We start from the raw sequence: 24,614 nt of genomic DNA, 5'->3' as shown, positions 1-24,614 counted from the left end.
CTGTTTAATTGGTTTACATTTCAGATATCTTGGTTTGTTTTATATTAAAAATGAGTGATACCTTGGCATAAAGAAGAGTTAAGACTATATGGTGTTTTTAATTTAAAACAAGAGTCTTCATATATGAATTGTCCGTCATCCAAAGAGAACAGTAATAAGGACTTTCAAATTTTAAGATTGCATATTATGCCTAGTGGCTATATAAGTAAGCAACTGGTTTTGTTTGTGGAAATATTTGCTCTTTTTCTTGCTCACCTAAAAGCTAGCAGTTACAAAACTCTAGCAGAAACTGTGTGGTAAGGCTCTAAGAATTGCTTCAAGATTATACTGAAGTGTGTTTAGACAAAGAGCAGTTATTTGCGGGCATCATGCAAATAACATGTATGAAACAATTTACAGTGCAGACTGTAGAAGTAAATACATAGCAAATACAAGTGTTATTCTAGAATAGGCTTCTTGTTTCTCTCAATGTTACTAAAGTTAAAAAAATAACTAATTAAAATCACAGAACTGCCCTGGCTCTGGTTTGTATCCAGCTCAGTATCTCAGCACAGAGCATTTCTATCTGAAAAATAGGGAATGAATTACATACACTGAATAGATCAGAGAAGTGGCAATGAAACTGCAGATTGATAGGGTTATTGTCTCTTCATATCCTGGATTGGTTTGCAAGTGTTGACTTGTTACCTGCTGACTGTTAGCCTGCCTGGCACTCCTGCTTTGTGAAGTAATGCTGTAGCTTTTGCTTCTTCTGCTTAGTGATATGCTTGGTGCTTTTGAGCAGCATGTTCTGTGGCAACTTGTATCTCCATCTGTTGCTTTCTTGGTGCTCTTCTGGAAGAGGGGGTGTACTGTATTTGCTTCTACAGAGTCTCTTCCTATAGCTATTACCTCTTTAAAAATGATAATAAAAAAATAGAGAATAAAGGAGGAACAAAGCTATTGGCAAAAAGCTTGGTTGGAAGGACCTTAAAATAGAATTGGACAATAATATCATAGAATCATAGAATGTTTTGTGTTGGAAGGTATGCTTTTAAAATAATACTTATTAAATCTCTTCTATTTAATCTACTTTAGATGTAAGATTTTGTATTCCTGTCAGATGATTGAAGGTATTGTTTTTTTTTAACATAAAATAAAGGAATTTTTATTAAAGTACGAGGTCCAAGTGACTTCAAGAGCAGAACTTGGTTCTAGTTTGCTGCTCTTGGTTCTGGTTTGCTCTTCTGTCTTTGTATCATCCCAGTTTTGCTGTATTCTGTTGGCAAATGCATTAGCTCTGCCATCTTCTCTTCACCTAAGAAAAGCTAATATAGCTAGTTCAGATTCATGTATGGTAGATTAATTTTATGTTGTTTTCCTTTAATAAAAAATAAGTAAAGAAAATCAGAATAATGTGGTGAGTGATTCAGTGAAATACTGTACAATGACCAGCAGTTTCTAACATCAGTTGAAATGAATGAATCATGAAATTCTGTTTCATATGTTTCATAAGATGCTTCATATTTTGGACTTGTGCAGATTCTTGAGAGTATGCCAATGACGGACAAGGTTGAAGAATTACTACAAGTAATAGGCCCATTCTATGAAATAGTAGAAGATAAAAAGAACAGAGGATCTGACCTAACCTCAGGTTCGGACAAATAACTTCCTTTATACTACTAATAATCACAACTCCAGATTTTTGGGGGCTTGTTTTCTGGAAATGATTTTAAAGCTAAACGTTGCATCTTTCTGTTCATTCTCTTTACCATATGGCAGTTCGAATGGAGAAAGTCTCTAAGTATTTGGAAGGTAGGAATAATAAACTATGTGTAAGTCCATCTCTTCCATCATTTTGGTGCTGTAGTAACTTCCTGCTAACACCCGTAACTTCTGGGCTTGCCACCTCACTAGGCTGGATTTTATTTCACTTTTGTGGTACAAACCCCAGGTAGACCCAGGAAGCTGCGTTTTTAGGCCTTGTCTACAGACTCTTTAAGCTGCTGAAGGGAAGCCTCTTCCCTCTAAAAAAGGAGAGTATTTAAAACAGCTCCTGCAGTCAAATCTAGTTTCTGCTTTTCCATTAGTAAAGGAACAATTAATGTGTACTGCTACATCCTGATGTAGCTGTGGAGTATCAGATCACATGTAGAGTTGGTAATCCAGGTCTGCCATCTGATCTAAAATCTAAAGAAATCCACAATTGAAATCCATGGTTTTGTATGTATTTGAGAAACCATTATTAAAGAATACAAGATTGGTTTGTGAAGTTAAGTATTCTGAGGCTCAAATTCATGAAGTGGGTATCTATTTAAACATTTTAAATCTCTGACAAGTGGCAAACCCAGTGGTGTCATAGCTGCATAAAAATCAGTGTGGTGATTTTTATGTAGCAATACCATTGTGAGAACGTTTTGGTAATAGTTATTATGTGACAGATAATATGTTCATAAGGTTGTAATATAAGGCTTACAGTTGTTTAAATCTGGCGTAAAATTACAGTTAAAAGTTGAAATGCAACAGGGTAAAACTTGAAAAGGTCTTTAAAAAATGAATCATTGCGCAAATTAATTGGTTTGAGGTGCTTTAGTAGTAGGAGTCAACTGGTTAAATTGCCTTTTGGATGTGGCATGCACCCTACCTTAAAGGAGCTAAGTTTGTAGCAAGTCTCAGAGAAACAGAAATAGTTTTTCATTGTTTTTGAGGAAAGATAATGGTAGAAGTTTTTAAATGGCCATTTTGAAAGCTCTGTGACTTTTCCTCAACTAAAATTGTGTGTGCTTCATATCTGGGATTTAATGAGCTTGCCTGACAGCTGGATTGACAGGCAAGATTGTAAGAGTATCAGTAGATTCAAGTCAGTGATCTGTGTAATACAGATCCACCTGAACTTGGTGTCTATGGCACCATGCCAAAAGCTACTTTTTAAAGTGACTTATTTAGGCAAACAGTGAATCACAGAAGTTAAAGAATACCTGTATCAATAACATACTGTTTTTTAAAGAGGCAGCTTAGCCATAAGGCAGTGTTAAGTAAAACAGAATAGCAAATTGCAGCTATTTCTTGTCCTGTCAGTGTTGAAATAAATCTGGTTATATGTCATCATTCATACAGTTTAAAGCTGCAACATCTAATTAGGCTGCAATGAATTAAGACAGAATTTTCACGAAGTCTATTGTATGTTATGACTTTACCATTGCAGTTAAGACTTTGAAACCCTTTCTTCAGGGCTCTGGCCACTTCTCCAAGTAAAAGTGAAGCTGAAAATAATTATTGTTGTTTACAGTACAAGTCTCAAACTAGTTCACAGAAGTAAGGAAGCATGAGTACCTTCAATCTTCCAAATTCATGCTAAAGAATAGAACCAGTGTGCCCAAGTCTGCATTGAGCTGGTGTAGGCACTGACAGCAACGCTGTTAAAAATTTGAGACATTGTTATGTTGGAGTTGCATTAGTTTCTCCAGTCTTGTTTGTTCCATTGTCTCTACTCTCTGTAGGTTCTGTTGTGGAAGGTGGTTTTTTTTCATGGGCAGGCAATTGGTATGTTCTGAAAACTGGGACCCTTCTCTTGTGTCTCTCACTTCATACTGTACTGCCCCACCTTCTGGCCCATTCTGGTTTGAGTTCACCTTCTGTTCTTCTTCTGTCAGATTTTAATCTGTATGAAGATTGTTAATTAAGAATTGCATGCTATTTCCTCAAAATCGACAGCATTCTTGAATTGGTTGAAAGGATTGTATGGAAGTTTAGTGTGCCTCAGCTGTGACTGGTGTATTATCTCTAGCAGATTGGCCTCAACAGAAAAGTGTAGCCTTTCAAAATTGAATTTCTGCTCCTCGTGGTTTCATTGAAAATGTCTAATACAAACCATTGAACTACTGTCTTCCTGGATCAATAGAGCTTGTGGCTTTCCTTAATAAAGAACACTTAAGCCTGACATGCCAGCATTAAAATGACTTGTAACATCTACAAGATAACTAGGACAAACTTGCCAGATCCATGGGTTACAAATATCCAGACTTGGGTGTGTTGGTAAAGAAAGGAAACTAGAGAATTCCCTCCAATAGGCTCAGCAAATCTGAGGGGTACTTCAAAACTGTATATCCTTGGTAGTGTTTTGAAGGCTCAGTGTTTTGGTAGTGTTTTGCAGCTGTGTGAGAAGCTTAGGTTCTCTGGAAAATTCAGTCAGTAGTCTCTTGCTGACAGGTATGAGGTACTGCTTTACAGAGAAAATTACTGAGAAATTATTTTCAGGTACATGAAATCCTAGACATCAAAGAAGAAAGTGGGCTTTTAACTGACATAGTGCTGCAGAAGAGAATAGACAATACTTGCAGTTTTGCAGAAGGACCCTTTTGTTTGCAGCTGCTGGAAGAGTAAGTTGGAGGGATGCTTTAAAAGTGCAACCTTTTAACTTCTTGCATTTGCTAATAAATTTGTAAAAATTCTCCTGTCAAAGCCAGTGCTGAAAAGACAAAGAAGCTTCAAAATGCCATTGCTCAGGGAACTGGAAATGTTCAAGCCTTTTTGTTATGTTATACCTGAAGGAGCCAAAGGTGGGCTAGAATTGTCACCTTACTGATCTGATACTGGGTGAAAAACATCAAGAGTTTCAGAGCCAGCTTGTCCTTCTGAATGTTTTGTGGATGTTTTCTTCTTACTGAATGTGAGTAAATCCAAAGCAGAACAAGAAAATCCCTCCATGGCAGGCCTACCCTGAGTTACCTCAGCAACTAAGCAAAGTATCTGGAAATTGTTCACAAGTTCTTCAGTAGAATTTTTGTGTGTACTCCTTCTGCTTTGTGACAAGGCATTTAATCTGTTTTAAAATCCTGCTAAATAAAGATGACCCTTTGCCTTTATGTTGAGTAGTAGTATTCTTTGTAAGCCTTTGTGAGGATTATGTTGCTTCCAGTAATGATAAGTTATGCACTGCAGAGGCTGTGGAAAGTTTCGGCATTATAATAGTCTTAAACTTTGTCATCTTAATGAGTGCTTTTTCTCTTGAAAACTTCACTCCCAGCTGTCTTGCAGTTGCACAAGATGAAGCCCTGTTGGAGCAAGGTGACTCACTGCTGCATAGGCAGACTTTGGGCAGCACTGATGGTGGTGTAGCATTGTTGCTGTTAGGAGCCCATAGGGGACACTGCTTAAGTAGCAGCGTGTGTAAATGGCAGAAGTTGGCCTGACTCACAGGCAGATACAGCTATTTAGAAACTTGCTCAGTGCCGTCCTGCATTGGATATGGGAGCTAGGTTTAAAAGTGGATACTCACTGAGGCTTGTGTGCTTTTAAAACAAACAAATGCATGTAAACACTTGTATTTCAAAGGCAGCAGTTAGTACAGGACATAGGTCAGCTTGGAGGAGGGAATTGCACTTAAAGAACAGAGTCCCTTTTTTTCATTACTTTCAAGGCAGAAACACTTCCCTTACTCTTAAAATACAATATATTTTCTAACTCTACTTCTGTAGATTACATATGATTAGTTTGTCTTTTCAAATAGTTTTATTTTCTCAAAGGACTTTTCCAGTTACTTTCAACATTTTTGCTTTGTAAAGGAGCAGTTGGTGGCACGCTTTTCCTGCTTATTTGTGGGCCTCTTCTGTGAAACATCCTCTGTTTTGTAAACTCATTTTTACACTTCTGTCCGACTTCAAAGATACTGGCTAAGCTGTTTTCCTTCATTTTCCTCCTTTCCTCACTAGGATTTTTAAGGAACTCAATGGCTGTGAATCTTCTTAATGCTTTGTAATAAGGGGGAAAAGGCCTAAAATCCTTGCTAGTCTGAAATTGCTGCGCTTCAGTAGGGTATGTTAAATGGGTGGCAGCACCACAGCGAGGAGGTGCATCAAGGCAGGGCAAGCATGGGGCAGGAGGAACCAGTGGGTGGGAGAGGTTTTTAAAAGCCTGTCCTTTAAACAACTTCTTCTCTTCTAGTTTCCAATGATTATCTGTAATCTTGACTATAGCTGTTCGCTTGTGTTCAGGGAGGGTACTGTGAAACTTGCTATACAAAATCTTTCTGTTAATATCTCAGTCGTTTAATATCTTACCTTCAGAAGCATCTAGAACATTATCTGCAGCATTGGCTGCAGGATGGGATTATTATAGGATTAAGGGCTGGGCCAGCAAGTGCCCAAGTCAGTGGAAAGTCTCAAGGAGATACGGATCAGTGTCTCAACAAGCTGTGGCTTGTCCTGTTGCAGTATGTATCTGCTTCAGGCTTTCCAGCTCAAATCTGAGTTTATTTTGTGACTTGACTTCACACTGATGGTTTTATGTCAGGGCTCTCTAACAATGTTGGAAAATTAGGGCAGAGCATCAGCGTAGCTCAAGCCTGGGGATATCAACAGCTCTTCTGTCATACAGAGTAGTAGAGAATATATCACCACAGGGTGAGCAGCAGAGTATCCCAATGTGAAAATGTAAGATAAAAAATTGTTTTTTTTTTAAAGTGGTGGGAGCTAAGAGAAGCTTTCTTCCATGAAAAGCAAAGCAAAGCCTGTCTTTATTCTTTATTCTTTTTCATGCTGGATTGAGTCAACAGTAACAGCTTTTGTGCATAATTGGTCTTTGGACCTGGATTTTCTTTTTTTCCTCCAACCAGACAACAATTTCGTGCAAAAGGGAGAATAATTTGTCAAAAGCTCTTCAGGTTTTGAGAATCTAGCAATGTACCCACTTGCTATAAAATGTTGATGTCTTATCTTTTAGAGGTCTCACTTGTGTCAGATCTTGTGATGAGAGAACTGAAATCCAGATTTCTTGCACCTCTGTTCTACAAAGGCAAACTGCAAAGAAGCAGGAGACAGAGGTATGGGAGGCTGGGGAAGAACAGATGTAGGCAGTCATATCTAGATTGCTCTCAGAAAAGTTCCCAGTGGGCATGCGCTGGTGTTTCATGCGTAACTTTTTTGCAGCAAAACTAATTACTCATAGCCTCTAAGATGCATGGGAAAACCATCTGTGTTAAGCACACACACTGTTCAGCCATCTATGTTATCGATGAGACTGGGCATTGTAAATGGCTGTTCATCTGGTAGGCTTGGAGCAGGTGGCAAGAGAGTATGATCTCTGTGTTATTTTCTGTTTGGCTTGGGTTGTTGGGTTTTTTCTTGTGCAGGGCAAAACAAGTTTTGATTCAGGCAGCAATATTATAGACCAGAGTTTCTGGAAGATGAGTGACTCAGCAGTATGGGGTTTTGTTGCTTGCAAGCATAATTCAATTTTCTTTATAGGGTTCTGAGTTCACTGTATTCATGTTTGGTATTTTCTGGGACAAAACTCAAGAGTGTAATGCTCCTTTACTTGTCATGCAAAGTGTAAGTTCCAGCTGCTGACTGTATCTCTTCCACACACAAGAGAGCTTAGCAAGTCCTGTTCATGCTCCCAGAGAGAAGTAGGGCCAGACACAGGGACATCCTGAATCCTGGAATGATCTTGCTATTCTTGCAAGTTACTATAAATATCAAAGCAGCAGCTATTCTTACTGTTTGTTCTCACTTGGGATTGTTGGCAAAGGTGCTGACAGGAAGTTTGCATAGCCTGGATCCATTGATCTTGCTGTGCATGCACCACATAAGTGAGCTGCCTGTGCTTGGTGGCCTTGCACTCTGGATATCCAGTGGCCATCAAGGAGCTACCTGCCAGTTCTGGGAATGCCTGCAGGGCAGCTGCTGTTCTCCTGGGCTGCTTTGTCAGGAACTCACAGGCAGAAGGCTCAGGAGTATCAGGGAGGAGGAAAATGCATCTAAGTCAACCCAAAAACTTGGTACCCTTATTTGAATGGGACATATTCTGAAAATTCAAGAGAATGGGTACTGTTGGTATGGATGGAGATGTGAAACTCCGTACCTACTGAGAAGTGTAAAGGTCCAGGATGACCAGTAAGCCTAAATACCATACTTGCAGTTTAATATAAATGTCTGAGGAGCTGCTATTGTCTCTGTGTGTTCTTATCCACAAACTATTGTTTTGATGCTTATAAATGGTAAATAAAGACATGAATATTGTTGATTAAACTGTTTTATAAACCAGTGGCATGTCTTAGACTGTAACAGCTTGAGAAGCACATAACCAAAGAGGAATGATGGCAAAACAAGGCTGCAGTCTTTTGGAGTATAATAAAAGAAAAACAAAAAGGAGAAGAGACTTCTTTTTGTCTTGTAGTAAAGGTTAGGAAGACTAAACAAAAAGAAAGGAAAACTGTATAGAGGAAGATCTGGCTGCCATAATCTATGTGCTTAGGGAATACATTTTTCAGGAAGCTTAATGCTTTATGAGCTTAAAAGTGATAAAACAGTGGTAGTTAAATTAAGGAATTTTATATTTTTCTGTCTTTTATTTTTAACAGAGCCTTCTAAAAGCTCTTTTTATTTGTGATGGAAGCTTGTTTCAGTAGTGTAGAACAGATGTTACAGAGCAGGCTGGGCCCCTGGAAATTTTCTTTGTAGTGTGCTATATTAAAAAGAATGGAAGGAAATGAGAGTATAGAAACTCTTGTTCTTCTAGCTGAAGAGCTCATTGCTCCCAGATGCTTGCATGTACCCCTCCTTTCTCATTGCAGTCACTCCATGCAGTGGACTTCTTGCAGTATTTTGGTACATCAGTTTCAAAAGGGAGGTGGAGATTTGTAGCCAAGTGTATTGGAAATGGTAGAACATGGTTGCATAAACTTGGAATTGAAGGAGGGAGCCTACTTGGATCAATAACAAGCATGAGACATTATGTTATGATGGCAGGAAAAGAATCCCAGTCACCTGATTATCAAAACAATTCTGCACAGCATATAGGCCTCTGAGACTCAGCATAAAAATTTTGACAAAGCTTGAGTCTGCTTATGGTATGTTACAAAAGCACATAATTTTTAAGTGATGAAGGCATACACAGCTAGTTAAATGTTTTATGATCTGGTTTGCCTGCTTTTGTAGACTGTCTTGGCATCACTGGTACTCAAAAAGAGTGTAAGGCACTGTAGGACTTGTGTGAGGGTACTGTAGTGTGCTGAGCCAACCATCAGTACAGCTCCAGCAGTGCATGCTAATTTTGTATTAGAATTATGTACCTCAGAAAACCAAAAATACAAGGCATTTGAGAAAAGCCTGCTAGGCCAGGTTTAGTTTGTAAAATGACCCTTAAGCTGGGGCAGATCCACAGAGGTATTTAAGCGCCCAACTCCCATGTGGGTAGCAAAACTTGCCTTGAAATATGTGAGGAGTTAAAAAATACATGGTTTTGAGAAACTTGGCCCATTATAAAGGTCACTGAGAAGAATGGTAGTGCTGCCTTTAAGTATATTTAGAATTAAGTATATTTAGAATTACTCTAAGGAAATCTCTTAATAGAGCTGACACAAGAAAAGAAACACTTGGTAAAAGCTCATAAAGAGGCTGTGTGTCTCTTCTTCACATCCTTTCCAGCTCACCGTATTCTTTTGTTAAATCCTTCTTCCTTCTGTTTGCACATTGTTACTATTACACAGCTCTTACTGTATAGCATTAAAAAGCCCCCCAACAATTCAAGCTTTTATGGAATTTAACTCCTGGGATGACTATAGCGCAGTACAGCTTTAATGTAGAAACGTGTCACATATCTCCCAGTTGAGTGTTGTAGGCAGTGATATGAAAATAAGATGAATTCTGTAGTATCTAAGCCAGGGCAACAGAAAAAGCTAACATTTGCCAGCATTGGATGTGGGTAAACAAAAAGAGTAAAGGGGGGGAGGATTAACACAAAGTAAATAAGTTTTAAAAGCTTGCTTGCCTTACATCATGTATGTTACAAGAGACATTCCACAGGGAGTAGCATTAACCTACAACAGGGACTGTAGACTTACTACTAGCTGGCTCTGTTTAGTCTTTAACCCTGTCACACCCTGTATTGGCTATCACTGCTGGTTTGTTAGCAGATGCTGATGTTTGTTAGAGGATAGAAGCAAGCTGTGTGTTTACCATGTAGTAAAAGCCCTGATGAGGACAGCAGTGTATAGGTTCTGGGAAAAGTACGCAATTAAGTGTCGTATTTCAAGCAGCCAAGAGTCTACAATGCTGTGTTCTTCAGTCTCTGCATCAAAGTGATGCCTCTTTACAGTCTTTAGGAGCACTGTTGCTGAGAACGACTTTGTGGAAGAAATATGGTCCTGATGGATTTCAGTTCTCTGGGTGTCCCATGGCATGATAGTGTGTATCTGTCACGCTTGGTACTTTCTCTCAGTTCTCCCTCTTTGTTTAAATATATGTGATGTATCACTTGGAAGTTTCCCCAACTGAATAAACCTCCTTAGTGAATTTAAGTGGGGAGAGAACATGCTAAAATATTCAAAGACCTTTCCTACAAAAAGAAAAAATGTGAATCTTAAAAAAAAAAGCTTATGGTATAGCTGGGACTTTTTACCGTATTGTTGGTAGGGTGAGGAGGTTTGCAGTTTTAATTCACCTTCTGTCACAGCTAAATGTTCCTCCTAGTCTTGTCTTTCCTGTTTACTCCCACGACTGGGTAGGACACAAAGGGTGATGGGTGCCTTAATGTGCCAAGGGAGCTATGTCTGCGCTTAAGAGCTCACCCTGTGAGGACTTAACTGCTACCTTATCCTCCTTACATTGCTGCTTCTCAGAAAAACATCTTGAGGGCTGGGTTTCACAATAAATGAGACATGAGAAATAAACTGGGAATATGTTGGTGTTTTTCTTTTGTGAAACAAATTACCTTGCAAAATAGAAGTGTTCTTCAGTGAGGAGAAAATGTGTGGTTGCTTATATTCCTGCTTGTGAGACAGACCATAGCTTTTGCAGTTCTCTTTTTACAATAAAGAATCATATTTTAAATCTTCAGATGAAAGTTGGATTAAATCAATATAAAACACTGATGCAGAGTGCTCACAGACCCCTTACCTTGCAATAAAACTAAAGTGAACAGGATATTCAACATATTATTCCTGTACAAGAAATTAAGGGGTTTTTTTTTGCTTTTGGGTTTTTCTTAAAAAAAACACTATGGGTAAGATTTGAAGCTAGAGGAATATGGGAATCTTCCTTGCAAGATTAAAGCAGAAACCCCTTAGCTCTAAATTATCATGCAGCAAAGAAAGTGTCAGAGCTGGTTTGGCAACTGCAGTGTAATTATTATTTTGCTGTTTAAGTTAAACCTAAATATAAGAATGAATCTTGCAAGGTTCTGACAAGGAATGTAGAAATTATGCAAATGGAATGCTGTGGTGACAGTTGAAACAGTCAGAATTCAGCCTTGGAGTCAACATGTAAACTGTGTGTCTTGCAGAAACTGTCCTCTCTGTACTTTAATCACTCTGTCCTAACCTAGGAGGCTTAAATGATCATCAGGATGTACTTAAGCATATTTTTTTTACAGGAGGTGGTAGGATTGTCCCTTAAATTGTTCATGTTTTTTAAGAATCTTTATCTTGCAGTTCTTTGTACAGTCAGAATGAATTGTGTGTGATCCTCAGAGCAATCAAAGAAGTGAAAACCAAGGATTTAGCAATTTGTCCATTTCAAGATTTGGGGTTTGTTTTAAATTTGCATGTAATTTGACATGCAAAGAAATGCTCAGTAATTTCATCATCTTTTTCACTGAAATCAGAGAATTTATTTCCGTATGCCCTTTGCTAGATAAAGATCTGTATAAACGTGAGACTTCTTCCCACCTTTTGTGTCTGCTTGTATTGCTGCAGGAGAAGATGCATTGGATATTGTGTTTACCTCTCCAGAGTCCTGTGTGCTCACATAATTGAATATAACGTTTCAGAATTTTCCTTTGAATGAAGAACATTTTTGAAGCATTTCAGCCCGAAAGGGAACTTCTATAAAACCACTGACTTCTGGGTTTAAAAGAACATGGCCACATGGGTCCTAGATAAAATGTTGTTGCAGCCATGCTATAAGTTTGGGAAATAATCTTGGTCTGAGACTCAGTAGTTAGAGTGTCTGTCTCCCGCCAGCAGGCTTCCTCAGTATCATTGAGAATGTGTTCACCAGTGGTCAGGCACTCTGTGTTGGACCACAGAAGCAAAACATTAAATCAATTAGGGAAGAGCTTACAGAAATGAAGCGGGCATTATTTGGTACATCTTCTAATATGGAAATACTTGTGTAGAACTGATTAATAGCCTGAGGGTGGGGTGGGTTGTATGTTTCTTTTAAAAAACATATTTTTTTCCCTCTTTGATTTTTTTCTTAGACCTTAGTAATGTCATGAATTCCACTCCAAATATAAAGGCTGTGAATGGAAAAGCTGAAAGTAGTGATAGTGGAGCAGAATCAGAAGAAGAAGGGCTTCGTGAAGAGGAAGAAAAGGAGATGCAGCTAAATGGAAAGGGTATGTTTTCTGCACTTAGACCATTGTTTCTTCTGAAGTTATGCTTTGCCACCTAAGTGGCAGAAAATCCCGAATGATCATGAACGCTTTACTTGTTCAGGAGAATTAGAGGCAAACACATGCAGATGTATGTGTGAAAAAATGGCAGTGTCTCAACCTGAATTAGTACAGAATTAGTAAAGATCTGTGAGCTATGCCATACAATTTTTGACTCGGCTAAAAAGTCTTGTCAATAGGTTAGCTTAAAGTCTATACCCTGTACTTTTTGATGCCAGTGCTGTTTGTGAGAGCTGTGAATTGATACATGGACTGTAACAGTAGAATTGAAAATCACTGTTTTTTCTTCAGAAGAAATAAAACAGAACTTTCAGAGATTCATTTAGGGGGTCCATAAAGAGTTTCGAGGAAAACCAACATCAAGTGAAAAACAAATGAAATGATATATTTAGAATTCTGTTCAGGTTTTTACCTCCAAGGGCATGAGGATTATTATTTAATTTATCAGAGAGACCTACTTGGGATTTGCGTTCATTTGTTTTAAATATCATCTGCTCTTTGTGCAAGTTAAACTTGATATTTACACTTTTTGCAAGAACAGAACAATCCCTGCAAATGCAAATCTGTTTTGTTCTGCAGATACGTTGTACTTAGTCCATCAGAGTTAGCTACTTGAAGAAATATTTTGAGTATTGCGGGCATAGCGTTCTCTTTGCAAGGTTTTCTTGTTCTTTTACAGACTATAAGAATGTGAAACCAGAATCAGCAGATGCTAAGGATTTCGAAGGTGGTGTTACTAATGGCAATTACAAGGACAGCCTTATCACAGATATGCAGAATGGCATCCAGACCAAATCTGCCCTGAATGGCTTGAAGCCAGAAGAAGAAATAAAGAAAACTGAGCCAAGCTTAGAAATAGTAAACAGCACCCACCAAGGTATTGTCCCTGGAAGACTATGTTTTCATTTGCACATATTTTTCATGGAAAAGGATTCTTTTCTTGAAAGCTTAATCCTGGGATTCAGAGACCATCAATGTTGCCTTTCAGTTGTAGAAACACGAAGAAAGAATACTTGAGAAAAAAAAACACCCAAGTCTGTAAGGCTTTCTTTTAGGATCTCCTGCAGAAAGAGATGAATTCAGAGACGGGCTCAAACCCGCAGAAATACAGTTGCTTTCTTTTGAAATCATTATATTATCAATGCAAGTACCTGCCTTTGAAAGTTAATCTGTAGTAAAATGAGAAGCACTAATATCTTACTTGTCATTCTCAAAGGTTGAACACATCATACATGTCAGTTTGTTGAAACTGATGTCTTAAATGTAACATTTTAAAGCTAACTGATAGTTTCAGGCAAAACTGCTTTATACTGACCTTAGGAAGGAGAGTAAATCAGCAAGGTAAAATTATCAGCCTATAAGGCACAAGTGCCAGTGTGAGGTATAGTTTTCCAATTAGTAAAACTTTTATATAATTCCTATGTTAATATAACCACTTTATTCAGAATCTAACTTTAACATGACAGTTGTAGATAAACAGCGCATGAGTTGAAGCTCACCTAGGCATTTTAATTTACTGCTTTCCTCTTTGCCAGGCTTGGCTCACATTTACAAAGCATGTGTTAGTATGTCCTTTCTGTACAGGTGCAAATGAAGAGAGTAATGAAGAGATCTCAGCAACTCAGCACTTAACCAGTGATTCAGACAGTGAAGTTTATTGTGACTCGATGGAGCAACTTGGACTAGAAGAGGTAGGGGCTTAGTATTCCTAGGTGTAGTTTTGAGAGTGGTGTGATTATGTTTAAACAGGTTCCTATCTATCAGGTGAACCTGGACATGCAGAGGTGAATGAGGTAACTCATATATACCTTTCTCCTGCTTGGACTATTGTTTTTCGTTTTTTTTGTCATCAATCTTTTACAAGTTGGTTACTACTGATCTAAAAGCTGTGCTATCTTTTCCCTCAGAGAATTTATGTGAGGAGAAAATACAACAAACCAACAGTACAAAGAAACTAAAGGCTGTGTGCACAAATGAATTTAGGGTCTCATAATATATGCAGGGACCAGAATCCAGCTATCTCTGAGAAGTAGTGTCTTTGTAACAATGAGCTTTTTACATGCTCTTTTTCTGGCCTTATGAATCCTGTATCTGTTTCAAAGAATAAATAAGGAGTAAGACTTAGCAAGTGGCCTCTAGGCCAGTGCCTGAAAGTGGCCTAGGTCTGGAGAAGTGGGAGATGACAGTGATTTCTGGGTTCTCTTGTTCTCTCTTCAGCCATAATGTACATCTCCAACTTTCATATGAGAGGTGGGTACCAACTGTGCTGGCTTACTTTTGACTGAATTTGTGCTCCTGCTCATTGTATTAACTGCAGTCTTAGTTGACTTTACTTGCCTGGACCTTCTTCAGAGGTCCAGTTTAAGCGTGGACTCTGTAGTCAAACCCCTAGTTTCCTGATTCTGGGGATGAATATATGAGTGATGCGTGGGTTTGGAAAGACCAGTAAGCACACTGATACTGCATCATTCTGTTGTCCGGCTGTTCCCTGAGGATCTAGAAAATTCCTTTTAGCAAATCAAAATTTTACCCAGTAGTGAATCATGTTGGGAAAGCTGATTTGGTAGAAGTGCTGCAAGCTCTCTGATCTGGGTGATTTCCCAATCATCCTGTGTATCGTTCAAGCTTGTTTGAGATTCTTTAATTGAAGTGGACAGATAATCTGTCAGAATTTCCCAACCTGTGTGAGAAAATTTCTGGTTTTGAACAAAATAACAAATGTTCAGGTATGTGTAAATAAATATACAAGTAGAATACAGATGGATTAATTCAAACTAGAAGAGGTTCATTTAAAGAATTAACTAGAGCTTTTTACTGGAAAAGCTGTAGTAAGCACTCTGACCTTCAGTTCTGATGATCCAGTTTTTATGAACTGCTGTCTGACAAACAGGACTTTGCAGTAGTTTCCATTTATTTGCCCCTTCTTTTGGTCATTCTGGCTTTTTCATGGAGTTATTCGTCAGCTATCTGAGGTTCCCATTCTGCTTAAGCGTATACTTGTGCAAGTGCTTGTGCTTGTGCTGAACAAAGGGTTGCTTGAGCCACCTTAAGGCAGTCCTGTTGCAGAACATGTAATCATGACCTGATCAACGCATATTTCATCCATTTTTAATATCTTCCTACAGTAGCACTGATTTTAAGTGAGACGTTGATGAATTCTGTGCCTTCCTTTTGTTTGGTGAGAGGCACAGGGTGGAGCCAAGCTGTTTTGAACATGTTGATCATAAGCAACGTGATCTGTCTGCTGTGGGTGTAAACACTGCCTACTCAGGGTTCTTAACAGCACGTGACTTTTAACCATGTGGCTCAGGAATCCAAGTTGGGATGCCACTTCTCTGTCTAGGAAGCAAAGCCAGTTTTAAAAGGGGAAACTGAGCATTTTTAGATCTTAATGTTCAATTTCACTGATTAATGAGTATTACTGTATCTTGGAAATATCTTTAACTCCAAGTGGTATCAATGTTTTTGATCATACTTGCCTCAAATACCTTTTCAATCTGAAGAGGACATTTAGACAATAGTAAGCACAGTCTACTGCCTCTGTTAAAAAAAAAGAAAGTGTGAATTTTGGGTGGACTATTTCCTTAGAGATGATGCTTCTTCCTTTTTGTTGGTTACCTGGCACATTTTGCAGAATCTAATGACTTGCTAATGTTAATTTGTAGCCCTTGGAGACCATCACATCAGCTAAAGGATCTTTAAAGCATTCATCCCATTTCTTGGATGTAGATCACAGTCTTCCGTTAGAAAATACAGATTTTCCAAAGCGCGCTTGCATGACTTATGAGAATCATCAGCCTGGAAATACTGTAGAAGGAGCAGCTCAAGAGCAAGGTGAAGTCAAGTGTGGAGGAGAAGATGGCAAAGCCAGTAATGGGGGCCCTCACAAGGAGAAGAAGGGTGGAGATAAAGCAGATTTCTACAGTGTCAGAAGAGGGAGAGGTACTGTGCACACTGCTTTTGTGTTCCCACTCGCCTGACTGCTGTAAGTTACTGGTGTCTGAGAAGCACTTGTCAGCATTGTCCATTGCTATGTAGTGCTTCTGTCCGTCACAGTAAAAATAGATAACAAAATCCTAATTACAGTGGGTAGCAATCAGTTTTATCTTCAGAGTATTTATTTCATTCATAGTAAGTATTACAAAAGGATTTTCTTGTGCTATGGAGGTCTTGTATATAATCATATTGGGTTCTTCTGTTTTGTCTTCCCTTAAATTCCAGCTGCTGTTAATGGCACCTGTCTTTGTAGAAACATAATCTTTAAAACTTGTCTGTGCATGAGAAGAGTTTCTTTACAAGTTGCATATTTATTTTTAAATGCATATGCATTTATACCTCTTGATTTGAAAATATAGACAGGTATTTGTTTCTTATTTGAAATCATGGAACATCTTGGATGGGTATCAATGACATACTGTTTTCTGTATAATTGGGATGTTAGCCACACCTTTGAGTGATTCTGATACCATCTATTATGATATTTAAAACTTAATGATTCTTAGTGACATAACAGTCCAGATGTTCAATTTATGTTGGGCCTCTGCTCTTTTTAATGACATAATACTTCTAATACTGTTACCTGGGAGCAGTACCATATTCCAGTAGTATGATCTGTAAAGCCAAAGATAAAGTTGTACTAAAAAAAAAGGCCAGAAAGTATTTTATTATATATAACATGCCTTTTTGTATGGCGCTTATATGTAATCAGATGCAAAAAATGAAAATCCAAATATAACACTTATGTTGAAAACTATGAAGAACATATTATAGTTTAGCCATCTTCCTTTCTCTTTTTTTGTTGTTTTACTTACGTTTGATGTGTGCCTACTAGACCTATGTAATTTAAAGGAGTATTGTAGGATTTAAACAATCATCTTTTCTCATCACTCTATTCTGGTGTTGTTTTCCAGCTGGAGGCTGTGCCAAGCTTAAAACACACCTCCCTTTGATAATGAGACAGATTTTACTTCCTTTTCACTAGGGCAGAATTTATTGCTGAACTTGACTGGATGTGAATTAGTAATTTTTTGCTAAATGTTTATGCAGTTCCAGGACCAGAACGATACTGTCACACTGAGGCTGTAGGGAAACCCCTCAGATGATGGTGCAGTGACCTCCTGGTGCTTTTGAACTGTCTGAACACAGCCTGTAATTAAGGGCGCTACACTCAGCTCGGGAGGGAGAAAACTGAACTGTTAACATCAAACATTTTCAGTGGAATTGGTAGCCCATTCTGTAGTTTATGTATCTGTTTTTTTGTCCCTCAAAACAGGGCATAGACTTCAGCCTCTAGGAGATGGTTTGCAAGGTGGACAGATGGGTAGTGGAGGGGATGGAGAGCGCTGGGGATCGGAGAGGGGACCCAGGGGAAGCCTCAATGAACAGATTGCAGTAGTGCTGATGCGGTTGCAAGAAGACATGCAGAATGTCCTCCAGAGGTTGCATATGTTGGAGACGGTTACAGCATCACAGGTATTATTCATTGAAACTACTTGATTACTCTCTATTAAATTTCCTTTGATATTTTTCTTCTTTTTCAGATTAAATTTTCAAACAATATTTTCATAAACTGTGAAGACATTTCAGTTGTATTCTGTAGTTGATTCCAACTTAAAATTCCTTATTGGTATCTATTCTCAGGAACACAATTCAGGACACTCATACATGTGAACAAGCCCATGTATTTTGAGCTAGGAATTAACCACACATTATTTTACTCATTTCTGATCAGAGTAATCTTAGCCGTGGTTATTTATACACATTACACAGTCATTATATAGAGATTCCGTAGTTAATGTAATACATGGTAATTTATTCATCAGTAGATCTCAAAGCATTTTCAAAGGAAGTGAGAAATTATATTAATCTTCCAGACTGGTAAATGTTTGCAGGTAGAACTTCTGGTTCCATTTTCAGTTAGCAAAAGACTGATTCATCATAGCATTCTTTCCCCATGAAGTAATCCAGCTTTCTTGGAATTTCACATCATGTATATGAAATAGGCAAAAGAAGTCTTAAGCAAGTGTAGATACTTATTGATGTAGTGTTTCTTTTTCCTTCTGTTTCAATAGAAGCACTGTATATTCAGAAGAACAGAATATGCTGTGAATATGGTTGAACGAGGAACATAAAAATGTTTGGTTCTGTTTGACTTCCTGATATTTTGATCTACCTGAGAATAAAGTATCCTATGGGATGCATATACTCCAAATCTTAGGCCACTAGGGAAAGGATTTAGTAAAACCGTGTTTTTGCTCTGTCACAACTATTCAAGCATCTGATGTTTGGATATAGAATCATACAATCAACTAGATTGGAAAAGGCCTTTAAGATCATCAAGTTTGACCATTTTCCCAGGACTGCCAAGTCCAACACTAAACCGTGGCACTAAGGGCCTCGTCTATGTGGGTTTGGGCAGCCTGTTGCAATGCCTGAGTACCCTTTTGGGGAAGAATAGACTGGTTTTATCTTTCTGATGAAATAGTAAAAGACCCTTCATCAGCAGTTCATGCTCTGCTTGCTGCTCTTACCTAAAGAGAAACAGAAGCTTCTGCTTCACCTTAACATAAATTAAGAAAGACCTAGAAAACTGACTGCTTTGTTTTTGTGGAAACACCACAAGAGTTTATGGGAATAGTCTTGAAAAGTTTCTGGTACTTCTCACTTTCTTGATTGCCTGGAAGATTCTCTTTCCTTTATCCTGTTAGACATGCCTGTAGCTATAGCTCAGGACAGACTAAACCAGTGCTTTTGACTTTGTACAGACCGGTGCTGAAACATGTAATTGTGCAAATTAAGCTACTGGGATTTCTACTCTGGGTTGCAACTGCTGGGACTGGACTAGAGTTGAGAAGGTTGCAATGACAAGTTGGGCAGGGGGGCCTTGAAAAAATGTATAGAGACCCAGTGAGTGACACTTAATGCATTTTTTTAACACAGATGTGATAAAAATGCCAGAAAGAGTACGGGAAACTTAAGTGGTGAAAGGGGGTTGTATGGGGGTGGTTCTATGATACATACAGATTGCAAAGCCTTCATGAGATGAAAAACTTCATATTCTCATTTTTTTCTGAAGCAGAAAAAATTTGGTTGCAGTTTCTTTTTTCATACTTACCAGCCTTTGTTTGTATTTAAAGGCAAAATATGCAACACTACAGTCAAATTGTGAGCCTGCCTCCTCTGTCAAGGTAATAAAATATTGCTTTTTCTATTTGTAAAAAGCAGTGTGAATGGTAAAAAAGATGAGATTAATATTTTATATCTAGCTCTTGATACATGCTTTTTGTACTTTGACTATGAGATAATAATGTGTGTCTGAAGAAGGTATTCGATAGATTAATCTTTCTTTTCTGATCTTACTAGTATTTTCTACTTTGATCCTGTAGCATTTGCAGTAACTGAGAAGTACACATGTGTATTGGGTATGTGCACACAGATTGCTGACTGGAATTTTTTCTGTTTCCCTCAGAAGCCATCATGGTGGCCCTTTGAAATCTCCCCTGGTGTTTTAGCTTTTGCTATTGTATGGCCGTTTATTGCTCAGTGGTTGGTACACGTGTATCTTCAAAGAAAGCGAAGGTAAAGACGCACATTCAGTAGGGCATATATACTGTATTTCAGCTGCTGAAACCAGTATGTAGTATATTGTGTTATTGAGACAGGACATAAAATACTGCCTTAATGGGAAGAAGAGTGCAAGGGAATGCTTTCAATAAGGCTTTGGCAGTGTATCTGAAACATCAGGTCGGTATTGAAATTAGGGGCTTGATAATAACTGCTTTGATAAATCCTATTTCCTTGAGTTTCAGGACACACCTTGCCTAATGTTCCATTGTATGTATCAGGGACTCGTAGCTCTGAAGATACCAGGCTAAAGCAGATTGTAGAGTCCTTGGTATGGTTATGATAGGAAGGTGTATGTTTAAGTCTCAAGAACTCAAGCCAAATGTGCAAAAAGAAATTCTGGAAGCTAGTAGTACCTTCCACTAGCTGGGAATTCTAGGAAGCGACATGTTTTCTTTGCCTTGAAAATTTCTCAGCTTAAGAAAGTAGTGATTAATTGGTCTTTATATGTGGTATACTGTATATGTGGCAATTTAGGTTAAATCCATGAAACATGATGCAGGAGTATGCACAAGTGGGTTAAGCTTGATAGCTTCAAGTGTCTCCATGACATTCTTTGACCCTGCCACTCCCAATATCCTCTTGAGCCATTTTCACTGTTCCTAGACTCCTTAGTCCCCTTATGCCATTAGAAAATTTATTCCTATCAAATCCTTTGCAGAGTCACATCTGTCACCTTTTTCTTATTTAACATTTACCAGCACCATTGACCTGCTTTGCCACAAGGGCATGTTGCTGGCTCACGTTCAGTTTCCTGTTCACCAGGACCACCAGGTCCTTTTCTGCCAAGCTCTTCCCAGGTGCTGGACTTGGCACTTCCCCTTGCACTTCATGAGGTTCCTGTCAGCACATTTCTCCATCCTATTGCAGTCCCTCTGGATGGCAGCACAGCCCCCTGGCTATCAGCCACTCCTCCGAGTTTTGTGTCATCAGCAAATTCGCTGAGGGTGCACTCTGCTCCACCATCCAGACTATAAACAAAGATGTTAAACAGGACTGGACCCAGTATCAGCCCCTGGCACACACCACTAATTACTGGCCTCCAACTAGACTTTTGTCACTCACCAGTCACCACCATCTGGGCCCAGCCCATGGTGATATAAACAAACAATGTCTACAAGGGCTGCTGGGGAGTTACCTTGTCTCAGAGCTGTCGTCAGCAGCATTGGTGTAACTTGCACTGTCTGATGAAACCAGAGCTTTCACTTGGGCTTTCAGGCACTTAAACACATCTTCCTTATCTTCTGCACTGGTAAGTGAAGATTTCAATTTCATCAGCAAGGACAAGGGTTTTTAGAATCAATAACAATTTTTGTTTTAGTATCTTACATGAAGCTCCTATGAACTTTTGTGTGGTTTAGCTAATAGCTTTCAAATGGCCATGTTCAATCTCTCTCGATAGTATGCTGGTCTTGTACAACTTTTTTTGATCATCCATTCTGACCTCTGTAGCTCTCGCAATCATTTCACAGATTCAGTCAGAAATCAGTTTTTGGAAAAGCAGATTTTCCAGCAATTTTTCTAATATATTGTTCTAATGGCTCAGAGCTGAAATGACTACATGGTACATTCTTTTTACTTGGCTTTCTCTATCTTCACCTCTCATCCACTGGGTTTTCCTAGAACTTCATCTACTTGCCAAAGAGCCCATGATGTGTTTTCTGTGGGTACTTTATTGCTATCACCAGGTCATCTCTCAATCTCCTGCTTGAACAAAACAGTTGGAACAACTGGAATCTCATTTTAAAGCTGTTTTCCAGTCTTGGGGTGATTCTGGTGGCTCTCTCCTGAATGCTCCACAATTTATCGACATTCTTTGTGAGTTCTGGACAACAGGATTTGTACCACAGTCCACTAACAGTAATACCAGTATCTCCATGAGACACAGAGAGAGTGTAGCACCAGATAGTCCTTGTTTTGTTTACTCATTCATGGATTGTATTAACATGAGATGAGCTTCAGGAACAGAAGCAGCTAAGGAAGTTTCTGTGTTCTTCAGCTTTCCTCTTGGTTTCTGAATAAATCTACCCATAGCCAGAATTTAGGGACTATCATCTGCTCCTGCACCACCTTCCCATCTCTTGGCAGTGGGTACAAAGTTACTCAAGTACACTTAGAGAGAAAATGGAATTGCAAAACAAGAGCCCTTATGTGTTGCCCCAATGCCAGTTTCAGCTTACGCTCTGTAGAGGTGTGTCAGCTTTTAGGCAACACATGTACACAGTGCATATGTTCAGCACATCCATGTATTATTGGTTTTAAATATGTGAACTGTCCTCAGCTAGTCTCTGCTACGAGGTGAGGTTTTCTCACTGTGAAGCTGTGGAGCCATGACTCCTGAGCTCTCTTGCATAACGGAGCAAATTCCATCGAACTGGTGGAAGGAAACGTTCTATAGCCAGCAGCTTTGTGTTTAGCTCATGTCCCTGGGAATGGGCAGCTCAGCTCACTCTTAGCACCCTTCTGCAAGGTTTAGGTTTTCTGAGCCTCTTAACCTTATTCCTGTACAGGGAACTTAATGCTGAAAATCTGGGTACTCATACTGGAGCCTTCACTGAGAAAAGCTCAAAAACCTAAGGGCTCTAAACCTGACCACAGATAGAAATGTATTCTTAATAATAACAGAGACTTGTTTAGATTTGGCTCACAATTTTAGAACATTCTGATTGCACAGTGTCTGGAGTCACTGGAAACTCATAAGCATTGCTCTGCTGTGAGCTAGCAAACCACTGACTGGTGTGGTCAGGGACTGACCTGAGGAATTTCGTCTGCAGTTCAGAATTCCTAGTGATACTTTGTGCTCCTCGGTGTAAGCTGGGCCAGCTCAGTACCCTTGCAGATAGTTTTGTAACCTCAGAGGGCAGATTTTCAGGTATCTTTAAGCAGTGTTTTTGTGTTTTAATAGATGGGAAGTCATTCACATGTGGCCATAATAGGCTTGGGTTTTTTAGATGCAAAATCATTTTCTTTGTGAAGGTACATTAAACTAGTATATTTGATTCCTCTTCTAGAAAACTGAACTGAGAACTCATGACTTTGCTTAAAGACTTTTAGAAGACGGCACTGAAAAGTGCAGGAATTCTGAAGTCTCACAGAATCTTGGAATCTGGGATGAAGTTCCTTCTGTTACAGTAATATTTTGTACTGCCTTTGAGCTAAACATTTAAGGACTAACATTATTCAAACTTGAATGATTCACAAGCTCCTAGGTTACAAATAAATTTAATAATAATTTCATCCTCAAAACCATATGAACAGTAATTATTTTGGAATATGCTTGTGGATGGGCCTTCAGAAACTACTGGTCTTGCTGCTGTCAGACGATGAAGAGAACATCATCTTTGTAAAAGAGTAAGTGAAAAATATGTACACTGTCACTTTAATATAGAAATAATTTTACAACAACAACATCCCTGCCTGTTTTTCCACCGGGTTACCTTTTACCAGATGAAAGCACTAACAAAGTATAAATTCAATACATTGTAAGCTGTTGGGAAAACACAACATAGCTCTGACAAATTCAACTGGTTATTTTTGCTGCTAAACCAGAGTGGGGCAAACTTCCATGCAAAGTGGTCAGCACTGAAGTTGGATCCTTTGTTTCTCCTTAAAGATTGCAAAGGAGATTTGGTAATTGGTACGTGTCTCACAAGTTAGAGCCATTAATAGAGAAGGACTGTCAAATACAAGTTGGAAACCAAGTGTGGTACCACATGTAAAGAGACCTATGTAAAGGGGCTGCGCCTTACGTTTGTAACTTTGAGAATTGTGTTCTTGTTGATGACAGCTTGTTTTAACTGAAATATAGTTTAGGCACAAGGTGCTTTAAAATGAGGTGAAAGCTAATGCTGTAAGTATAGCTCTAAGGTTTTAAAAAGCTCAGTGCACTCTAAGTTTTCTGTTGTCAGTTTATGTCAAACTAAAGTAAGATTTAATAGATTAATAAATCTATTAATTAACTGCCTCAATCTATTGTGGACTTTTCCCAAGCCACGTTATAAAAAATACCAGTTCTGATATTTTCTTCGCTTTTATCCTTCTACTTTCTTTCAAAACAAAACTTTTCAGCTCATTTTGGTGCTGATTTTTTTTTTTTCCACAGAGTATTTATTACCCAATATACCACGTTACAACTTGGTGAAGTTTACTTGATCAAAGCATGCTTTACACTTAATTTTAAAATAAATTAATATATAAGCAAGTTGTCTAAATCTCTGGAGAAGGGAAATGCACTAAAATTAGATTTGACAGAAAACAAAGACATTGATTTGCTATGAAGAATTACATCATTACATAAGCCGTGTTTAAGATCAGAGTCTTCAGAAATGTCTCCATATTACTGATATGCTTTAATTCTCTACCTGGACTACATATTACAAATAATTTTTGAGGAAAATTATTTTTGTCCTTCCTGAAAATCTTTTCTAGTTTGGAAAACATTTTTCATACAAACTATGCTGTATAAAAATGTAATCATAGAATTAACTGTTTGTTTTACCAGAAAAATTTTAATCTTGTTCTTAGTTAAGTGCAGTTTTCTTTTTTAGTTACTTTTTCCCTTGTCTGATTTTCTTACTGTAAAGCTAAATTAAAGAATAAAATGGTCAGAACCTCTCTGA

The 24,614-nt window shown here is 38.4% G+C and overlaps 1 protein-coding gene across 2 annotated transcripts in view; it reads left to right on the top strand.

Moving 5' to 3' along the window:
• ACBD5 (acyl-CoA binding domain containing 5) overlaps nt 1–24,614 on the top strand; it is a 29,834-nt gene extending 5,220 nt beyond the window's left edge. Inside the window, exons 4-13 of one of the 2 annotated variants that reach the window (XM_061468214.1) lie at nt 1,522–1,633; nt 1,762–1,794; nt 12,178–12,315; nt 13,052–13,249; nt 13,957–14,063; nt 16,038–16,314; nt 17,645–17,844; nt 19,509–19,559; nt 19,841–19,950; nt 23,007–24,614. In XM_061468214.1, coding sequence (XP_061324198.1) covers nt 1,522–1,633; nt 1,762–1,794; nt 12,178–12,315; nt 13,052–13,249; nt 13,957–14,063; nt 16,038–16,314; nt 17,645–17,844; nt 19,509–19,559; nt 19,841–19,950; nt 23,007–23,019 — 1,239 coding nt within the window. In that variant the 3' untranslated portion in view covers nt 23,020–24,614. The remainder of the gene's footprint in view (nt 1–1,521; nt 1,634–1,761; nt 1,795–12,177; nt 12,316–13,051; nt 13,250–13,956; nt 14,064–16,037; nt 16,315–17,644; nt 17,845–19,508; nt 19,560–19,840; nt 19,951–23,006) is intronic. The other variant, XM_061468215.1, reaches the window with a different exon arrangement.

This window comes from Pezoporus flaviventris, unplaced genomic scaffold, assembly GCF_033815535.1.
Source record: "Pezoporus flaviventris isolate CSIRO_AGI_PZ_B2104156 unplaced genomic scaffold, CSIRO_AGI_Pfla_v1 ptg000047l, whole genome shotgun sequence".
In the NCBI taxonomy this organism is placed as follows: domain Eukaryota; kingdom Metazoa; phylum Chordata; class Aves; order Psittaciformes; family Psittacidae; genus Pezoporus; species Pezoporus flaviventris.
This window is presented reverse-complemented; position numbering and strand designations above follow the sequence as displayed.